Consider the following 21,524-nt stretch of genomic DNA (forward strand, 5'->3'; position numbering starts at 1 on the left):
GCACTACTGATGAATAATTCTTATGAAAAAGCAATGTAAGCATTCTCCCCCTTTTTTTCTTCTTCTTTTCTGGTTTACGTATTAATGTTTGGGATTGGTACATACTATTGCTCTATATTTGTAGTTATAGCAATTATAGCAATTTTAAAAAGACCAGGTAAAAAATAAGAAGTTGTTTTTTATATAAAAATATAGGTATGTATATTTTTGCCTTTTTTCTGTACATCAAAATGTTTGATTGTAAATTTTGTTTTTCCTCCCTGTATATTACAGATATGAAAATATTAAAAAAAGGGATTAAAAAAATTGTATTGAAAAGGTATTGCATATTGTACTTGCTACTATAATATTATAAGCTGAATTCATTTATCGAATTTGGAGAATAAATCTTTCTTTTGTCACCACCTCCATTGTTGTATGTTGCAAGTATTTTTGATAACAACAGAAACTAATAGGACCTCTCAAAACACCTCTTAGGAGGCAGCTGAAGAACACTGAAAAAAAGACTTTGTACATCCATTAACAGATATATTTACCCAGTAATTTTAAATTAAGTAAGAAACAAAAAAAAAAAAAAAAAACAACAAAACAATTTTATTTCCAGTGTTTAAGTAGGTATGCACACAGGCATGGTACAAGGTGGTAAAAGATCTTCATGCAGAATTGTATTCTTTTCAATGAAAGAAACCAGTTCCACCCAGGATTTACTATCTACATGCCTATCATACAACATTTATATCAAATCTGGTATCTGAAGAAAAGATACACAATGTAATATATACATTAAGTTACTGTATCTTACAGAAAAAGATTAAAAATTCAAGTCACATAAAACTCAAAAGTCCATATTAAAAGTCGGTATATATGTATATATAAAACTTGAAGGGTCTATTGGAATGTGTAACCAATGGAAGCTCTGAATCCCAACTGTTAAAATCTGCAAATGAAACCTGGAAAGTGAGAGAATGGTCTATTTTTGTTCACAGTAGGTTCCTCTAATTAGCCGGTAACAATATGGCACCCTAACACACCACATGATTTTATAATGAGGCACTTTTCCGAGTGACTAAATTAAAAAGAAATAAAAAAAAAAAAAAGACATTGTTACATGGTGAACATCTGCTATTGAGAAAACCTCAGGTTACAGAAAGAAGGTATGTACAACAGCTAAGGATAAAAAGCATTTTTGTTCGACTCCGTTATGCGCTTCCCATAGAGAAGGTGTTGTATTATTCTGGCTGTAGCTGAGCTCTGCGAAGACGTTCCACAGGGCCAATGAATGAATTCAGCCTCAATACAGGCTGCAGGAAAAAAAAATATACATATATATATATATTTATATATATATATAAAAATAATTCAGGCACAAACCTAAAACACACTGGAAGTTTACTTCAAATATAGGCAAAGTGTTGCTCACTGGCTGTTGTGGAACAATAAAGGTTCCATCAGCAACTAAGACCGACAAGTTTGGCTATCTCAGAACTTTACAGGACCGCTCAGGGGAACAAACCACAACTCATCGACATCAGGCCAAGTGAAAACGATTTGCCTAGCTCTGAAGTTAGAACGTATGTGTGGGCAAAATTTAAAAAAAAAAAAAAAAAAAAATAGAGTATATTCAATACATCTTTGTAGTGCATGCACAATTCCCCTGTTCATTCCTTTATAAATGCTGTACGTTCAGAAAATGCCTGTTGCTCCTGCATGATTCTATTTTCCTGCAGTGAGCTGACAATGTTGCCTCTGCCCAACTGAAACCTCATGCAGTGTTGTCAAACCTGTCTGCGTTCTTTCCCTGCTGAATTTGAAAAACTCCCCCTCTTATTATAGAGATAAAAAGGGGTAGGTGTTCTGTAGCTCAGAAAGGGAGAACTGAGCAGGCCTTGGAATTTCATTACAGCAAGGGCAACATTGACAAGGAGTTAGGAGGGCACTGAATTTCTGGCAGATCACAGGTGTTCTACAGTATTTTTAAAGAGACACAACACAGGGAAATGAGCACATCCTGCAGAAAAACTTTTTTTTTTCTTCTTTGAATTTGCCCGTACATACACATTTAGCAGACTGCTTGAGACATTTTTCTCTCTCCATGAGTGTAATGAAATGTGGAATTTATTTATAGGTACTGGTAGAACCGGGATCGAACTACCTGAGTACCGGATAACTTGTGCGGATGAGCATCTACAGCAGAACTAAAGTTGCTCTTTGCTTTGTTCTGGCAGTTCTCCCCATTAAGTTGATCAGCTGAAGAATGGGACGTAAGTTCGGACTGGTTTTCCGTTACGTCGCTGGTATCGGTGGAGCTGACCTGGGATGAAGATGACACAGGCGGAGCGGTTGATGTGGGTTCCATTAACTTAGTGTTTTCTAAAACCAGCTCAGCGGTGCTAATGGCGTTGAGTTCTGATGTGCTAGTGCGTAAGCGTTCTCGTTTGAGCCATGCTGAGATCGAATGGTCTTGGGATGTACACTTTGGCTTCAATCGATCCACGGCAGAAAGTTCTGACTCCTTACCTCCCTGAAGGGGTTCGTAAATTTTTAATGTATTTAAAACACTTAATTCAGAAAAGTCTCTCTGTCCCCCGAGCGTGTGTCTCCGCCGAATGTTTTTCTTCTTCCGGTTTTCGGCGGCATGTGCTTTTTGGCTATCCAGTCCAAACATGTCGTCTGCTGAGGTTTTCAGACGCAGTTTAAGCCTATCTGTGATCTTAAGCTTCCAAGCAAGCTCCGGCTCATTTTTTAACACTAAGCCCAAGTCACTTTTTACTGAGTCCAAATTGCCAGATGGCACTCCAGTTCCGGCCGCCTCCATGACAAGAGATATCGCGGAGGTGTCCACATTCTTGCCATCAGTTGAACATTCACTATCTGTCTTTTGTCGTGGAGACTTTTTCCTTGACAAAGTGTCACATTCTATAAGTTTATGAGAGCTAAACCGCCGACTGTCCATTCGGGGGGTGGTACTTCCCTCCGTACAACTGGCACTTCCTTCAGAGTTCCGTCGGCTACTTCGAGACAGTTCTTTTACTTTGCCTTGGCTCTGCTTGTCATAAACATTGCTGGGACAGTCGCTTTCGCTGTCCGTTTCCATGGGCCGGCCTTCGCTAATTAATTCGCTCCTTTCATCATCTGCATCCTCGCCTTTGCTCTCTGCTACAGACTGGACCTCGGGACTCATTAAGCTTGGCTCCAGGCCAGCTGTGTAGAAGGCGGACGAGGTGGTGGAGTAATCGGAGGTAACAGAGCTCACCTCTGCAGACAAGAAGTCATTGCCTTTTACTTCAGGGGTGATAAAAACATTAGGTTTTGGTTTGTGCACGGAGGCCTGGGATGAAGTGCTAAGTACAGTTCCTGAATCGGAAATGCTTTCTTGGGAAGGAAACATCTTTGTGTCATCGGATGGTACAGTGAGTCTTTGCATCGGATTTGGAGATTTGGGGGGTTTTGGAGGACAAGGAGGGATCTCGTCAGAAGGCGTACTGTCCTTCCTAAGTTTATCTTCTGTATACAGACTTGCATCTGTGTCCTTTAATGTCAGTGCTTTAGGTTTTCGAGGGATGTTTCCCTCTTTTTTAGTTTCTCCTTTTCTGCTCTCAGGCTTCCGAAGTTCCACTGGGGAGAGATCCTTTTTATAAAAAACGCTATCCACCTCATCCTCTGAACTGCTTGGATGGGGCTTATCTTTTTGTTTCCTGCGTTTTCGACTGGCAGCTGCAAAGATGGAGGATACTAGCAGCTCCCGACTATACTGATCTTTTCCGGATCCCCAAGAACCCTGTGAAATATAAAATACAGAAATTGGGAAAACAGAACTTAAATATGCACATTGCATTTTCTACTTTATAAAAAAAAGTGATAAAATCTGCATTTTTTTGCTAGAAAATGACTTACAAAATTAAAGAGTCGGGCTGAGTGCTTCTCCACCATTCAGGAGAAGCCTTTTATTTTTATCAAACGAATACAAAGCAATTGGCGAGGTGGAGAGGCAGGTGGATAACATCACGATTTCCACCTCTGCCAATAAGAGGAAGCCCTGTACTCGTTATTGAAAATGCAAGGCTTCTCCTGAATGGTGGAGAAGTACTCCACCCCATTCTCTTTAATTTCAGCAGCAGAAGGGTAGTCGCCCGTAATGCTGCCTGAACACAGCGCCCCTTACTGTAATATAGCTAATGCTACTAAAGTATATTATAGCACACACAGCGGCCTTGTTGTTCTGTAATGGAAGTGGCTTGGCCCAAACAATTTAAAGTAAACCGAAAACTGGAATTCTATTTTAAGCGACGATGTGCTTTGCCCCATAACCCCCTCCTTACCCCCGCAGTAATTTATATTTACCTTCTGATTGTTCCGCCACTCCATTACTTCCAGGAGTTGAAAAGGCCTGGTATAAGCTCTAAATCTGTCAGTCAGAGCTTTCACTAGGTTGATGACTCTCTCCTAACCCCTATGTGACAGGCGATGCGTGGCCAAGGAATGGGTAGCAAGTCATATGCACCCCCATACAGGGAAGTATTGTGAATTTCTATTTGCTCCTGTGGGCAGAGCAATTTATAGAATCTTTTACAATACAAAAGGAAAAAAATCATAAAATAATGATATAAAAGTCTATCATAAACTGCTGACAAAGACACCTAACCAACAAAATATTTTGCCAATCTTCCTATATTTAGTATGAATGAATATTAAGCATTACACACAGCTCTTTGCACAGTCCAGGTCTTGTGTTTTTTTTTTTTCATTACAATGTCTCAATAGACAAATTACTAGAACCCAGAAAACAAATTACAAATTCCAATATAGAAGAATCCTGACATACCTTAGATTTTGCTGAGTCACTAGTAGCGGAATCTGCAGAACAAGAGAAGAGAGATCGGCTGTCAGTCACGTATGATGGCGAGGAACACAATGGCGACAAATAATGCAAGGCTTCATGGAAAGGACAAGCACAGAACATAATGTGTCAAAGCAAAAGAAAACAAAGGGGATAGTCATAGCTCACAAAAGATGCAAGCTCCACCACAGAAAGCCACCGCCATGAAAGGATGCTGTGAATTGTAGGCAGAACCAGCTCAATGAGAGGAATGGCAAGGAACCCTGTTCTTAAAAATAAAAACAAAAACAAGAACACTGAAGTTTAAAAGACCCGTCTAAAGCGTACTAATTTTTGTGGCAGACTCCCAGAAATGAAGCAGCTATAAGTTCTAAACACGAAACACACAGGCCTAGTCTAGCAAGGGGCTAGCCGTGTGGATCCGTGGCACCGGAACACACAGAGGGGCTCAAGCTGCAGACAACATAAACTGCAGAGCTAACACAAAATTACCTCTAACTGCTGAGAAGTCTAAGTCTCATTAAATTAATGGGCCCTACGAGAACATGTGACTAATACAGACTGTTCTAGGTCAGGATAGCTACAGAGGCTAGCTATTCCAAATAATGCTTTCTTCAATATGTTGTGGCCTGAAGAACAATGCAGAATTGGCTATGTGGCACTCATGTCCTGTTGTGTTTACTAGATAGGATATGAAATTTCCCCAACAGGACACAAAAAAGCCTGGAGGAGCGCTTTAACCTTGTCTATACTCCATCCAAAATGAAAAACAAATTGGCTTTAGATATACTTTAAATACAACCCGCCACAAGACTTAGAAGGTGTCATTGCTAATTTTCATCTGGCTGTCACAGACTTTAGTAGTCTATGAATCAATGACCAGAACAAGCATACAGAACAGAAAGCACTTATCTGCATTCTTATTCTGAAAGAAGCCAAAGGGTCACAGTGAGAGCCAGGCAACTAGCTTTTCAGAAAGAGAGGTCAGCAATGCCAGTGTTCATGCATCTTTCAAGGCAGATTACCTTTAAATCACAACTGCCCCTTGTTGCTTTGTGAACTGGACAATGAAGAGCTTGGAGTCCAATGACATTTTAACAAAACTGCCAAGCTAAGTGGTATATGTGTGTAAGAATGTACAGAAAGGTCTTCTCAAGTAGTATACAATGTGTAAAAAAGAAAAACCGATCCACAAATGAATTTTAAAGCTCAATTCACCTTTCTAGAATTTCTGATATTGTATTTTTTTAAGGCAGGGCAGCAAAATCATTAACTATAATAAAAAAAAAAATTAAATAAAAATTAAAGTGCACCTGTGCCCAGACTGTGGACATTAAACTGTTTAATTTACTAATTCACTTTAATATTCTTAAACTTCACATTTTAAAACAAGCCATCCCTGACCTCCCTAAATGCTTTTAAATTAAAATTCCAGGCAAAAACTAACTATTCTTAAAAAATCATCCTAGACATCCCCCACCCCAAACACCTATTCTGACTAACCCGTGGAAGAAAAATCTGTATACTTACCCATTTACACCCCAGTCTGGTCACGTGAGCTTCCCTTTGTCAGCCCAGTAATGACTGGTAATGCCTGGGAGCGGTGATATCACCCTTAGGCTCCTATGACCCATCCATTTTCAGTGTTCCTTCCTCTCTCTTGCAGCCGACAGAGGGAAGCTGAATCACGTGGCTGGACCGCAGGTGCCTAACAGGTGAAAACCTACACAGGTTTGTCAGAACAGGTGTTAGAAGGGATGTTAAGCAATTAGGATTTGCCCGAAAATCTCTTTTAAAAGGATAAGTTCACCTTTCATAACATGTTATGCCCATATTCAGGGGGTAACATGTTATTGCAGCACTGGCTCCTACAATCCCCCCCCCGATCTGACATTGTGACAGCTAGCAGGGGATCTTCTCTCCTGCTAGCTGTCACAATTAAAAAAACAAAAAAAAAGTGCAGCAGTGTGGCATTCCACCTGCATCATTCATTCACAGAGCTCTTTGCCTTTGCAGCTGTCGGCTTCTAGTTCTCAATGAACTACCATGGTGCTGTTGAATGCTCTAGTAGTTCATTGATTCTTCCTGTCAGTGTCAAAGTGCCTGCCTGTACTATGTACAGGCTGACAGCTCACACTGACAGTCTGTAGGAGTCCTGCATGACACCAGTGATCTGCTGATTGCTGGTGCAATGCTTTCCAGGCTCCTAAAAAAAAAAATGTGTATGTTGTTATTTTTTTTTATTTTTTTTTTTAAGTGAACGTATCCTTTACTGTAAAGGTAATCCTTCTCAAAGAACCTATAAAAATCAAGGAATTACGTTTTTAGTCAGTTTCTAACTTAAAAAAGATCAGCTGTTTGTTTACACGGAAGGACTGCCAGGTTGCAAAGATCTATCTTTATAGAAAATTGGATAAGATTTCAGTAAAATTTAAACATGAATTTCTCCTCAATGTTTACAGATATAACTGGTGGCTTGTTTTAAAGTGTCTTTACTGCTTGTTCAGTATATGTACTTTAGTAAACACACAGTCTGGGCACTTACTTCTCTTGTACAAACTCTTGAAGTATCAGCTGTGCTCAGGGAGAAATGTGCTGCCATGACAGACTTTTGGAGGCCTGTGCATTTTGTATCTGTCTCTATAGTTCTCCAATGCAACAAAAAATGTGTAATTGTTAAAACTATTAAGTCTGTAAAAGGTTTGCCAGTTTAGATTTACATATCTATTAACTAAGCTACAGAGTAGGAGAAACATTGTGAGGATATGTAAAGCGTTCTGCACAACTATGTGATTGTTCCTCCATATGCATTCATTCATATATCTGTGTGCGGATTTATTGATTAGAGTGGAAATGAACCGAAGGTTTGCTATGTGTTGGGGAATATCTCGAAAAATGCAGATTTTGTCTAAAATTTCTCCTGAAAAATGGCAGCGTACTTCCTGGTATGGTGAAGTTGTCTACAGCTCCACAGCAAGAAATCTTCAGTCTGAAATCTAAGACATTAAGGAGATTTGGTGCTGTCACTACTATGCTGCTTACTGTTCTCCTTGCTGGAGGCAATGAGAACATTGGGGGGGGGGGCGCACAGCTTTCCGATTCTCTTTAATGAAAAGTTTTTATCAATCCAAGATGTTTTCCTGGAATCACAGTGACATTTTCATATATTGGTTGTGGGCATTACCGCAAACTAGAATTGTCCTCAATTACACTTTTTACAGTCTAGAATTTAATTCATCAATTTCTGAGCACAATGGACATTTCAAGAGCTGTACCTGGCACAAAATCAGTACCAATAATATGCCACTGCCTTTGCCTTATAATATGAAATTTGTAAGAAATAAAAAAGAAATGCTTTAAATATAGATATTTCGACGTTTAGTATTGTCTTGTTCATTTTGGAAAGAGTAGGGAATGGCTAAAATGACAGTCTTTTTTTTTTTTTGCTGGGTCCTGTTGGGAAGATTTCCCTTCACTTTCTGTGTTGCAGATACAACAGAAGATGAAAGAAAAACTATCCAACGTGCAGGGGAATCCATATTAAATTGCTCTAATGTGAACAGGTGTTCCGGTTGTATGTCCCCCCCTTTTCTTTTGCTCCACTGACAAAAATGTGGGATTTCCCATCACTTTCTGTTCTGGTGACAAAGGTCACCAGTATGAATAAGGCGAATCTCTCTGGCAGTGACACAGACGTGACACTGCTTCTAATGTTCCTTTCGCTATCCAAACTGTCTATAGATACACTTTAGGGTTTCACATGCAACTTTTTTTTTTTTTTAAACCAAATGACTTTAGTAGAGGTGAAATTAGCACTGCTGAAGTTCGCATTGTTCAGGAAACTTCCATGCAGTCTGACAGCTAGAGCTAGGTGGAATCCCCACAGCTGAAGTGTATATAAACCTGTACTGAGAAAAATATAGAGACCACCATGGTTGAACCGTCCTCCTAATATTACCTTCCTGGATGTCATGCTGAGCCAAGGACCTCAATGGTTACCAAGTCACATACTTGGAATAAGAATGCAGATCACAAATTCAGACTTGTATGCTTGTTCCACGTCTGTTTTAAGGTATTGAAGTCACAACCAGGCAACTAGTAAAGTAGGCCAGCAATGGCATCCTTCATATTTCTCTCAGTACAGGTTCTCTCTAAGAATTGTAGTAATTTCCCCCACAGCCACCAATCCTATTCAAATTCTCATATCAGCGGTCATTTTCCAGGCCAGACAGAAATGCGATTGGTGGCTTTGGAGAAAAAAAAAAAAAAAAGAAAGGATACCCTTAAAACAGTTGGAGGTGTGAGGCCCATAAAGCGTATAAGATGATTGCCCATTCTATACTACTGCCGTTATGAAATGGATAATGAACATCAAGTACTGTACTGCAGGGAAAGAAAACTGAGGCTAGACAAGAATAAAGAGAGCAGAAGGGGCCAGCTAATGGATCGACAACGTCAATTATGCGCTTTTTTTGTCTTTTTTTGCAAGAGCTAAGCCCCATGCCACACCCCTTATAGACACATGGCTAATGCTTATGACCAGAAAGACTAGTAGACCATACCATGCTATCTCTCCTCAGGGTCTGCTTCAGAAATAACAAGAGATGGCAGAAAGACTTTTAAGAAAGTAGCATTGATCTGTTTAAAATACGCTGAGCAGAAACAAAGTTGTACAGTGCAGATTTTCTTTCATTCAAATTCAAAATGAGGAAATAAAAAAAAATCTGGATAAGGGAAGGTCCATTTCACAAAAAACGGGGGTTTCTGCAGACAAGGCAGCTACATTGTGGACAGCAATCCTCCTTCTTCCTACAGTTCCAGCTGTCCACAACGGACATGACAGAGTCCACTAGTGACATCACTGTGTGGTAGACTCCTCCCATTTCGCCTGTTTACATCGGTATAAAAGATCTCATATAAGACAGGGAACAACAAAAGACAAACAAACAAAATAAATAGAAAACAAAACACAAAACAAAAAAATCCCCCTGAAACTGGATAGGCTCTATATTTAAAAGGGATACTACTCAAGAAAGGAAGAGGAGCATGCTTGGTTAGTGCAGCAGCAGGTAGGTAGAAATATGCTAAGATTGCCTGTGATACTAGTACTTAGCCAAGGAATAGGTGGCAAGTGGGGAAACAGAACAAATAATTACTTTAGTACACATGTTGTAGCTGCACAGTTCAGAATTTTTAATGGGTCAGAAAAAGAAGTCAGTAACAGTCAACCAAGACTATCTTCCAATCAGCAGAAGCGGCAGATTCTCATGTGACCAATAACCAATCACCTATTCAACACTGTCTCTGCTATGGTATTCAAACAACATGTTTTCTGTATGCATGATTTACCTAGAAGGCCTTCTTGACTGCCCCCTTACTATATTTAAAATGAAATAATGGTTTTCCTGCTGTCTGGGTAACTGTTGGGCAGATTTCTAAAGACTACTTTTATCAGGACAGAAAGTGAGCCGAAACCTCCCCCAAAAGAAACACAGACAGCAGAGTTTTGTAGAGCTTCCTTTGTTTATCATTTTGTTTTTAATTTGTGCTAGAGTTCTACTTTAAAGTAAACTTGTGCTAAGAGAAATGTTTGGGGATCCATTGCTGGCTTCTCCTTGTCAAAGGGGCTGTCATGTTGGTCTAATTCTTCATCATTTCTTAATAACTTGCTGTGAATAGAAAGTATAACGTCACCCAATTGTCCCTTGATGCAGACTATAAGGGATAGCCAGGAATCCAGCATTTTCCAAAGGGGGTGAGCAAAAGTACTTTCCATATTTCTCTCAGTACATGTGTCTTTTAATTGATACCTAAGCCATACCAGGCCTATTTTCTAAGGAATGGGTGTTGCCCTTTGTGCAGATCATGATTCACTGTCTGCATGTTGGTTCTGGCTCAGCGACTCTCTAAGAAGTAAATCAAGAGCAATGACAGGCTTCCCTTTATGCTTGCTACATGGAATAATAGTCATCACATACATTTTATCTTAGTCTGAGACTTCCTTCTTCCTTGTAAGCACATCTTGGTACAGGGGTTTATTCTGGCCAAAATGTCTCCAAAAAAAAGACATTTATATAGTCGCAGCAATACTAGTAAGGCTCCATGCACACTGGAGGTCTTGATAGCGCTGGTAATGTTAGCGGTGTAAAGTCACATTAAAAACGTGAGTTTTTAAGCTTTTTTGCATTAGATTTAGAGGCGTTTTGCCATGTTTGGCGGCGTTTTCCCTCGTTTGCGGTTTTTAGCGTTTTTTTTTTAACCAGAATTTTTTTTTTGTAACAAAAAGCCATCCAAAAATGCCGGTTTGCAGCATTTTACAGCATTAGAGCGTTTTTCCAGCTAAAAAAACTCCTCTAAAAACCCATTAGTCCAGAGTTTTTTTTCCAGCCAAAAAACATTGATTACAGTCTGTGTGTGTATGGACACATAGGATAACATGCTGAGGAGTTTACTGGCTGTAGAAAAAAAAACGTCAAAAGCAGCCGCTGTAAAAACATCCAGTGTGCATGAGGACTAAATGCTAACACATCAGGGTCATCTGAAGGTAGAGTCCTTAAAGTATAACTAAAGGCAAAACTTTATTTTAATTGGTTTTGGATAAAGTGGAAATGGATTAGAATCCCAGTAATTTTTTTTTGTTGTCTGTGCCCGTTAGGGAGATTTACCCTCTATTTGTCCGGTTTACCATTATCAATGAAAGTGAAAGTAAAAGAAAGCCCAAAATTATGGGTTGTCCCTGGCAAAGAATGGACATTTTCCAATGGGGACACTAGTTCTGGTGACCTGGAAGTCCCCAATGAATTTCTTTAATTTGTAGGGATTTTCCCTCACTTCCTGTTTGGGCTATGGGACAGGAAATGAAGGTAAATCTCCCAAATGGGACACAGATCACAAAAAATTAAACTGATGGGTTAAAACCCTCGCTTACTCTATCCAAAGTGAAAAAAAGTTTTGCCTACACTTCTACTTTAAAACTAAAGCCAACTACATACAGATGGAAATATAGCATAATGGCCATATATATACCTCCCTTTTCTGTATGATCATTGTTCACAATCTTTAAATGGGCAATATAACAGAGTGGATATATCATTAGAGAATACCTTAGCTGATTGACAATGCCAGTTCCCTGGCAGTCACACTGATGTTCTTGGCTTTAAAGTGGATCCCTAACAAGTACAGAGATGAGAAATTCTGATAATCATTTACAGCATGCTTGTGCTGGGTTTGTGACTCAAAAGATGCTGAAGACAGTCAGCCAGCCAAGAAACATTTTTAGTAGGAGACCAGCAATGGCAGCCCTTGTGCTTCCCTCATGACAATGTCACATTAAAATCCCTCAGACCTAATAATCCTATATTCTGTACGAACATAGAAAAACTTTGGCACACAAAAAAGTTAAATATATATATATATATATTAAAAAAAACCTGTATCTATAGAAAACTGTTGGACTGTAAGGGCCAAAGTTATATTTTGCGTAAGAACTGCATCTCTCAATACACAAGGCTGTAAGAATACAAAAGCCGCTTGAAGCAGGTAAACTGCAGGTCACAAGAATGTTAACTGCAGGTCAAATGGACCAGTCAATGAGCTCTAACTAATATCAGATTAGAATATGTATGAAATTTCAGAGAAAATCTGGGTGTTAGCAGACCTGTTTCCCCAATGTGCCGGAAAACTGAGAAGGCCTTTACTTTGAGAGAATCTGCAGACTAGTCCTGGTTGGTGATATTTGGAACCATCAGTGGAGTTTGGTAAAGGTATGCCTATATATGATCAGCAATAGACTAAATAGAGCCCCGAGGTAGATACGTGTCCATATCCTGCCCCTGTTTAAAACTTGCAGTGTTCCCCATTCGTTTGACCATTTCCTTGAAGGTAACAATGCAGTTTTCCCCCCATTTAGATGTAATATAGTTTAAAACAAAGCTTTGCTGAGCCCGTCTACAATGCAATCTTAAGCCCCAAATACACTATCAGAATATCATACGAAAAATGCCGCTTTTAGAGCGATTGTACAATAATCTAATCGTTCGTACACAGCAATCATCCGAAAAAAATAGAAGGGACAAGCACAGTCGTTTAACCAGTATAGTAGTCGTCTGAAATACAATACATTCTTCAGAATTTTTATTCTGTCAAAGAATTTTCGTAACTTTAGTAACTTCTTCACTTTTGATATTAGACTAGTATACAGGAAAAAAGAAAAACAGACAATCATTCGTCGGATATTCTAAAACGTGTATACGGGGTATTAGGCTCAGTGAATGTAACACAATGTGTTGTACTGGAAATTCAGTGCTACCTCCACTACAGCTTTTCGGTGTTCCAAGCTAGCAGGATACACCTTAAAAGAACAAATTCCCTTACACTGATTCACAACAAACATTTGGAAGAATTCAAGCAAGAATACAAAACTGTAAAGACCACAGAAAAAGAAGTCATAAGAACCTAGAGAAAAGAGAAGAGGAATGCGCTGGGTTAGCCTGCGGGGTTAGACTGTCTTTGCAGGCAAGGGTTACCTGATATCTCGCCAGGGGACAGCCCAGTCCGTCCGATGTTCGGGAGTAAATGGTCAATATTGGGCACTGGCTGGCTGTCTATTGTGCCCTCCTCCTGGGCTGATGTCTACAGTTAATAAACAGAGATCTCTTGAACATCGTTACACGCATAGACTTAGTTCTATTCTTAAGAACTGAACATAATGGATGCCAGAAAACATAAGATCTATCTATAGTGCCAGATGAATGCAACCTTACAATTGATTGAACCATTTAACAGTTTATTTCCACATATTAAAAAAGAAAATAAGGGTAAAAAATAAAGTGTTATCAACATAGTTTACCACAATAGCAAAAACCAAGAAAACAGGAGGCAGGAGAAATAAATGATGAAAAAAAATTAAAAACAGATATAAAGTAAGATAAGAGACAATTCAATCTTTGCTGAGAAAAAAAGCATCTTCTTTGAGCTTGGCTCTGCCCCTTCCACTTCCGGAGTCTCTCTTTTATATATTTAAATGACCATTGCAAGAAACAATAAGGTGATGAGAGGGGCAAGGCCAAGCATGACCAACAGAAAAAGTCAAGAACTGCTTAGAATTTCAGCTGTCTATATCTCGAGATCTAATGACCAATATAACACTGCTGACAAGGTCTCCTGAGAGCGGCTTCATTCTTTTACCTATACAACCCTTTTAATGTGATCGCATATGCAATGTCTATCATTTTTAGTCCTAAAGCCCAACACCGAGAATTTAAAAATTCCAAACTTGTAGTGGTCCCTCTCCCCTGCAATGGGTAAATGCTTGTTATATCAATGTGATTTACCGTAGGTTAAACATCTGTGCGGGTGGTGCCGCTGCGGATCCGCACAAAAATCCGTGCAGCCGCACCACCCACACAGAGAAATGCGGACCCACGGGTGGTGCCATTAGTTCTGATGGCATGCTGCCCGCACTGGAAAACTCAACTGTACTGGGAACCGAGGTTCCCGTGCGGGCTGCGTTTTCCATAGAAGTGCTGGGACTTCTTCCCTGCGTGTCACGGGCACGGGACTCCATCCTAATGAATGGGTTTTCGTGCCCGTGCAAAACGCGGTCCACACGGCCGCATATATGTGCACCGGGGGTAAAGAATAAGATGTGGAGCATGACCTCACACCCCTGCTCTCCTCCTCAGCCCAACACTCTGGAGTCTCAGTGTTGTCCTGTACAATACACAGATATTGCCTCTGTATGGTATGCCGAGTAGACTGAAGTACAACCAAAGCCAGTTGTAGTCTATGGAGGTGGCTGTGGACAAGAGGTTGGAGCACTGGAAGGACCCTGCTGGAGCAAGGAGTGAGGCAAGTATTTACACCCTATTCATGCACCCCAGGGCATACCGAGCATTTAACCCTTGCTGTACAGGTGGGCTCCACTGCAAGGGTGGATTTTTTTAAATTGTTAAGCTTTATAAGTTAGCATTTAATTTACAGATAGCTGGTAAAGGTATGGGCAAGTTTCATGACTGATCATTATGTGTTTATTGATTCAGCACCAAAATGTGTCTGCAAGATGATCATCTCTGTCCACCTGTGTAAAGTATATCTGTCAATCAATGCAATTATGACAATATCTAGATCTTCCTATCTGGTAGTCATGGCACTATCTTTGTCTCCTATTAATAAGACTACCAGGGGTGCCAATAAATGAATCACTCAGGCTTGGTTCCATAGTGCCAGATTTGGGACAGACAGCCCAAGCTATATTTGCAAATACCATATTACATTTTTCAGAAAGCAGGAACATTTTAAAATCTGCCAAAATTCAGGTAAAAGGTTTTTTTTTTTGGAGAGAGTAGGGGAATGATAATAATCTTTTATCACTGTACTATTTGGAAACATTTCCCCCAACTTCCTGTCTTGGTGACAAATGTCAGCACAGTAAGAGAAGAGAAATATCTTCTATGGTACACAAATCGCTCCTAAAACCAGGGAGGGGTTCCATATACACTCCAACAACGTTTTGGCTTAAACCTTTTAGCCCATGGAAAGATCTGAGAAATGACAACTAGAAAAGCATTTGTGTATTTAGTCTACAAATTCCAATTGATTGTATAACTATGCCACATAAACACTGCCATACTGTCTGTGTGCTTTTATAGAATATTAGTTATCCAGCATGCAGGCTTGTAAACCATTGTTGGGTCCTGCATTTCACACACGTTTATTATGTTTATCAGTACTGCAGCTATCAACAAATTCCAAACATTCCCCCAATCAGGCATGAAGTTCGAGACATGCCATTCTCCAGACATTGTCTCTTAAGAAAAAGACACAAACCCAGTACAATACTTACAATTGGCTCATCTCCACTCTCCTCTCCGAAAAACCAGTCATGCTGAGAACAGAAAGAAAAGATCATTTAGAGCCCTCAATCCCAGAAAAGAAAATGCTGGCAATAAGGATTACCCATTGACTTACGCGCAGAATGAGGGTCTCCACGATCTTATACTGGTCGGGCATGTGGGTGACCATGTGTGTCATATTATCTTCTGACGTTCTCACCAGAGTTGGGCCAAATACGATGGCCAGGTTTTTGGGCTCCATCTAGTAAATGAGAACAGAGTTTAAATGAATTGCAGAACATACTACAAAAGGATATGATGGTTCACCTACCAATGAGCATCATGATGGACACATCTGTACTTGCTGTGTTATTTTGCCCAGGAATACATTTTCATTTAATTGAATACCCTGTTTGTGATGTAACCTTGGCAAGAGGGGTTCAGCAAAATTACTAAACATAAGCTGCCACACCAAGTAGATAGCACCCTTTACACTGATATTTTTTTTTTTTTAAGGGCCTGGTTCTTCATACCACCTCTACAAGGGAAAATGTTCTAAAAACTGGATATTGTACATTGGATAGAGTCCAGCGAAATGGCAATATAAGGCAGCCATGTGCTGGTTTCAATAAGTCATTTACAATAAATTATAAACCAACAGCCACACTGAAAGTGCAGCAAATGTCTCCATCTAAACAAGTACCAAATCCAGTTACTGCAGTATGTGATGCACAAGTCTTATCAACTAAACAAAAAGAAACTCCTTTACCTTCCATGACTGAGCCAAATCCTCCATTTGTGTCTCACACACTCCCACAGTGGGGCTTTCATTTTTAACCACTTCAACCCCAAGCCATTTCTGGCACTTTTTGTTTACATTTTAAATCAGTATTTTTTTGCTAGAAAATGTGTTTGAAACCCCAAACATTATATTTTTTAAAGCAGAGGCCCTAGAGCAGGGGTCCTCAAACTTTTTAAACAGGGGGCCAGTTCACTGTCCCTCAGACCGTTGGAGGGCCGGACTATAGTTTAAAAAAAAAAAAAAAAAACATAGTACATGAGATGACCAGAGACTGCGGACATAGTACATGAGATGACCAGAGACTGCGGACACAGTACATGAGATGACCAGAGACTGCGGACACAGTACAGGAGATGACCAGAGACTGCAGACACAGTACAGGAGTTGACCAGAGACTGCAGACACAGTACAGGAGATGACCAGAGACTGCGGACACAGTACAGGAGATGACCAGAGACTGCAGACACAGTACAGGAGATGACCAGAGACTGCAGACACAGTACAGGAGATGACCAGAGACTGCAGACACAGTACAGGAGATGACCAGAGACTGCGGACACAGTACAGGAGATGACCAGAGACTGCGGACACAGTACAGGAGATGACCAGACACTGCGGACATACAACGGCGGCGGGAATACTGGGCCGGCCACTCCATAAGACGCACAGACATTTACCCCCAAGTGTGCCTTATGGAGAGGAATAGTGCCCCATCATTGGTGTCAGTGGGAACAATCGTGCCCCATCATTGGTGTCAGTGGGAGGAATAGTGCCCCATCATTGGTGTCAGTGGGAAGAATCGTGCCCCAACATTGGTGTCAGTGGGAAGAATAGTGCCCCATCGTTGGTGTCAGTGGGGGGGAGGAATAGTGCCCCATCGTTGGTGTCAGTGGGGGGTGGAATAGTGCCCCATCGTTGGTGTCAGTGGGGGGTGGAATAGTGCCCCATCGTTGGTGTCAGTGGGGGGTGGAATAGTGCCCCATCGTTGGTGTCAGTGGGGGGTGGAATAGTGCCCCATCGTTGGTGTCAGTGGGGGGTGGAATAGTGCCCCATCGTTGGTGTCAGTGGGGGGTGGAATAGTGCCCCATCGTTGGTGTCAGTGGGGGGTGGAATAGTGCCCCATCGTTGGTGTCAGTGGGGGGTGGAATAGTGCCCCATCGTTGGTGTCAGTGGGGGGTGGAATAGTGCCCCATCGTTGGTGTCAGTGGGGGGTGGAATAGTGCCCCATCGTTGGTGTCAGTGGGGGGTGGAATAGTGCCCCATCGTTGGTGTCAGTGGGGGGTGGAATAGTGCCCCATCGTTGGTGTCAGTGGGGGGTGGAATAGTGCCCCATCGTTGGTGTCAGTGGGGGGTGGAATAGTGCCCCATCGTTGGTGTCAGTGGGGGGTGGAATAGTGCCCCATCGTTGGTGTCAGTGGGGGGTGGAATAGTGCCCCATCGTTGGTGTCAGTGGGGGGTGGAATAGTGCCCCATCGTTGGTGTCAGTGGGGGGTGGAATAGTGCCCCATCGTTGGTGTCAGTGGGGGGTGGAATAGTGCCCCATCGTTGGTGTCAGTGGGGGGTGGAATAGTGCCCCATCGTTGGTGTCAGTGGGGGGTGGAATAGTGCCCCATCGTTGGTGTCAGTGGGGGGTGGAATAGTGCCCCATCGTTGGTGTCAGTGGGGGGTGGAATAGTGCCCCATCGTTGGTGTCAGTGGGGGGTGGAATAGTGCCCCATCGTTGGTGTCAGTGGGGGGTGGAATAGTGCCCCATCGTTGGTGTCAGTGGGGGGTGGAATAGTGCCCCATCGTTGGTGTCAGTGGGGGGTGGAATAGTGCCCCATCGTTGGTGTCAGTGGGGGGTGGAATAGTGCCCCATCGTTGGTGTCAGTGGGGGGTGGAATAGTGCCCCATCGTTGGTGTCAGTGGGGGGTGGAATAGTGCCCCATCGTTGGTGTCAGTGGGGGGTGGAATAGTGCCCCATCGTTGGTGTCAGTGGGGGGTGGAATAGTGCCCCATCGTTGGTGTCAGTGGGGGGTGGAATAGTGCCCCATCGTTGGTGTCAGTGGGGGGTGGAATAGTGCCCCATCGTTGGTGTCAGTGGGGGGTGGAATAGTGCCCCATCGTTGGTGTCAGTGGGGGGTGGAATAGTGCCCCATCGTTGGTGTCAGTGGGGGGTGGAATAGTGCCCCATCGTTGGTGTCAGTGGGGGGTGGAATAGTGCCCCATCGTTGGTGTCAGTGGGGGGTGGAATAGTGCCCCATCGTTGGTGTCAGTGGGGGGTGGAATAGTGCCCCATCGTTGGTGTCAGTGGGGGGTGGAATAGTGCCCCATCGTTGGTGTCAGTGGGGGGTGGAATAGTGCCCCATCGTTGGTGTCAGTGGGGGGTGGAATAGTGCCCCATCGTTGGTGTCAGTGGGGGGTGGAATAGTGCCCCATCGTTGGTGTCAGTGGGGGGTGGAATAGTGCCCCATCGTTGGTGTCAGTGGGGGGTGGAATAGTGCCCCATCGTTGGTGTCAGTGGGGGGTGGAATAGTGCCCCATCGTTGGTGTCAGTGGGGGGTGGAATAGTGCCCCATCGTTGGTGTCAGTGGGGGGTGGAATAGTGCCCCATCGTTGGTGTCAGTGGGGGGTGGAATAGTGCCCCATCGTTGGTGTCAGTGGGGGGTGGAATAGTGCCCCATCGTTGGTGTCAGTGGGGGGTGGAATAGTGCCCCATCGTTGGTGTCAGTGGGGGGTGGAATAGTGCCCCATCGTTGGTGTCAGTGGGGGGTGGAATAGTGCCCCATCGTTGGTGTCAGTGGGGGGTGGAATAGTGCCCCATCGTTGGTGTCAGTGGGGGGTGGAATAGTGCCCCATCGTTGGTGTCAGTGGGGGGTGGAATAGTGCCCCATCGTTGGTGTCAGTGGGGGGTGGAATAGTGCCCCATCGTTGGTGTCAGTGGGGGGTGGAATAGTGCCCCATCGTTGGTGTCAGTGGGGGGTGGAATAGTGCCCCATCGTTGGTGTCAGTGGGGGGTGGAATAGTGCCCCATCGTTGGTGTCAGTGGGGGGTGGAATAGTGCCCCATCGTTGGTGTCAGTGGGGGGTGGAATAGTGCCCCATCGTTGGTGTCAGTGGGGGGTGGAATAGTGCCCCATCGTTGGTGTCAGTGGGGGGTGGAATAGTGCCCCATCGTTGGTGTCAGTGGGGGGTGGAATAGTGCCCCATCGTTGGTGTCAGTGGGGGGTGGAATAGTGCCCCATCGTTGGTGTCAGTGGGGGGTGGAATAGTGCCCCATCGTTGGTGTCAGTGGGGGGTGGAATAGTGCCCCATCGTTGGTGTCAGTGGGGGGTGGAATAGTGCCCCATCGTTGGTGTCAGTGGGGGGTGGAATAGTGCCCCATCGTTGGTGTCAGTGGGGGGTGGAATAGTGCCCCATCGTTGGTGTCAGTGGGGGGTGGAATAGTGCCCCATCGTTGGTGTCAGTGGGGGGTGGAATAGTGCCCCATCGTTGGTGTCAGTGGGGGGTGGAATAGTGCCCCATCGTTGGTGTCAGTGGGGGGTGGAATAGTGCCCCATCGTTGGTGTCAGTGGGGGGTGGAATAGTGCCCCATCGTTGGTGTCAGTGGGGGGTGGAATAGTGCCCCATCGTTGGTGTCAGTGGGGGGTGGAATAGTGCCCCATCGTTGGTGTCAGTGGGGGGTGGAATAGTGCCCCATCGTTGGTGTCAGTGGGGGGTGGAATAGTGCCCCATCGTTGGTGTCAGTGGGGGGTGGAATAGTGCCCCATCGTTGGTGTCAGTGGGGGGTGGAATAGTGCCCCATCGTTGGTGTCAGTGGGGGGTGGAATAGTGCCCCATCGTTGGTGTCAGTGGGGGGTGGAATAGTGCCCCATCGTTGGTGTCAGTGGGGGGTGGAATAGTGCCCCATCGTTGGTGTCAGTGGGGGGTGGAATAGTGCCCCATCGTTGGTGTCAGTGGGGGGTGGAATAGTGCCCCATCGTTGGTGTCAGTGGGGGGTGGAATAGTGCCCCATCGTTGGTGTCAGTGGGGGGTGGAATAGTGCCCCATCGTTGGTGTCAGTGGGGGGTGGAATAGTGCCCCATCGTTGGTGTCAGTGGGGGGTGGAATAGTGCCCCATCGTTGGTGTCAGTGGGGGGTGGAATAGTGCCCCATCGTTGGTGTCAGTGGGGGGTGGAATAGTGCCCCATCGTTGGTGTCAGTGGGGGGTGGAATAGTGCCCCATCGTTGGTGTCAGTGGGGGGTGGAATAGTGCCCCATCGTTGGTGTCAGTGGGGGGTGGAATAGTGCCCCATCGTTGGTGTCAGTGGGGGGTGGAATAGTGCCCCATCGTTGGTGTCAGTGGGGGGTGGAATAGTGCCCCATCGTTGGTGTCAGTGGGGGGTGGAATAGTGCCCCATCGTTGGTGTCAGTGGGGGGTGGAATAGTGCCCCATCGTTGGTGTCAGTGGGGGGTGGAATAGTGCCCCATCGTTGGTGTCAGTGGGGGGTGGAATAGTGCCCCATCGTTGGTGTCAGTGGGGGGTGGAATAGTGCCCCATCGTTGGTGTCAGTGGGGGGTGGAATAGTGCCCCATCGTTGGTGTCAGTGGGGGGTGGAATAGTGCCCCATCGTTGGTGTCAGTGGGGGGTGGAATAGTGCCCCATCGTTGGTGTCAGTGGGGGGTGGAATAGTGCCCCATCGTTGGTGTCAGTGGGGGGTGGAATAGTGCCCCATCGTTGGTGTCAGTGGGGGGTGGAATAGTGCCCCATCGTTGGTGTCAGTGGGGGGTGGAATAGTGCCCCATCGTTGGTGTCAGTGGGGGGTGGAATAGTGCCCCATCGTTGGTGTCAGTGGGGGGTGGAATAGTGCCCCATCGTTGGTGTCAGTGGGGGGTGGAATAGTGCCCCATCGTTGGTGTCAGTGGGGGGTGGAATAGTGCCCCATCGTTGGTGTCAGTGGGGGGTGGAATAGTGCCCCATCGTTGGTGTCAGTGGGGGGTGGAATAGTGCCCCATCGTTGGTGTCAGTGGGGGGTGGAATAGTGCCCCATCGTTGGTGTCAGTGGGGGGTGGAATAGTGCCCCATCGTTGGTGTC

General features: G+C 44.0%; 1 protein-coding gene across 4 annotated transcripts in view; it reads right to left on the reverse strand.

Moving 5' to 3' along the window:
- Positions 1 to 579: 579 nt before the first annotated feature.
- The window catches only part of ARHGAP21 (Rho GTPase activating protein 21), a 275,502-nt gene continuing 254,557 nt past the window's right edge, over positions 580 to 21,524 (reverse strand). For all 4 annotated transcript variants that reach the window (XM_089693776.1, XM_089693777.1, XM_089693775.1 and 1 more), the window contains 5 exons: positions 15,806 to 15,931; positions 15,681 to 15,722; positions 13,363 to 13,468; positions 4,823 to 4,854; positions 580 to 3,778 (listed from right to left, as the gene is read on the reverse strand). In XM_089693776.1, the coding sequence (XP_089549902.1) occupies positions 2,120 to 3,778; positions 4,823 to 4,854; positions 13,363 to 13,468; positions 15,681 to 15,722; positions 15,806 to 15,931 (1,965 nt within the window). In that variant the 3' untranslated portion in view covers positions 580 to 2,119. The remainder of the gene's footprint in view (positions 3,779 to 4,822; positions 4,855 to 13,362; positions 13,469 to 15,680; positions 15,723 to 15,805; positions 15,932 to 21,524) is intronic.

Source organism: Staurois parvus, unplaced genomic scaffold, assembly GCF_062004578.1.
Source record: "Staurois parvus isolate SC_StPar_1 unplaced genomic scaffold, SC_StPar_1.0 ptg000636l, whole genome shotgun sequence".
Lineage (NCBI taxonomy): Eukaryota > Metazoa > Chordata > Amphibia > Anura > Ranidae > Staurois > Staurois parvus.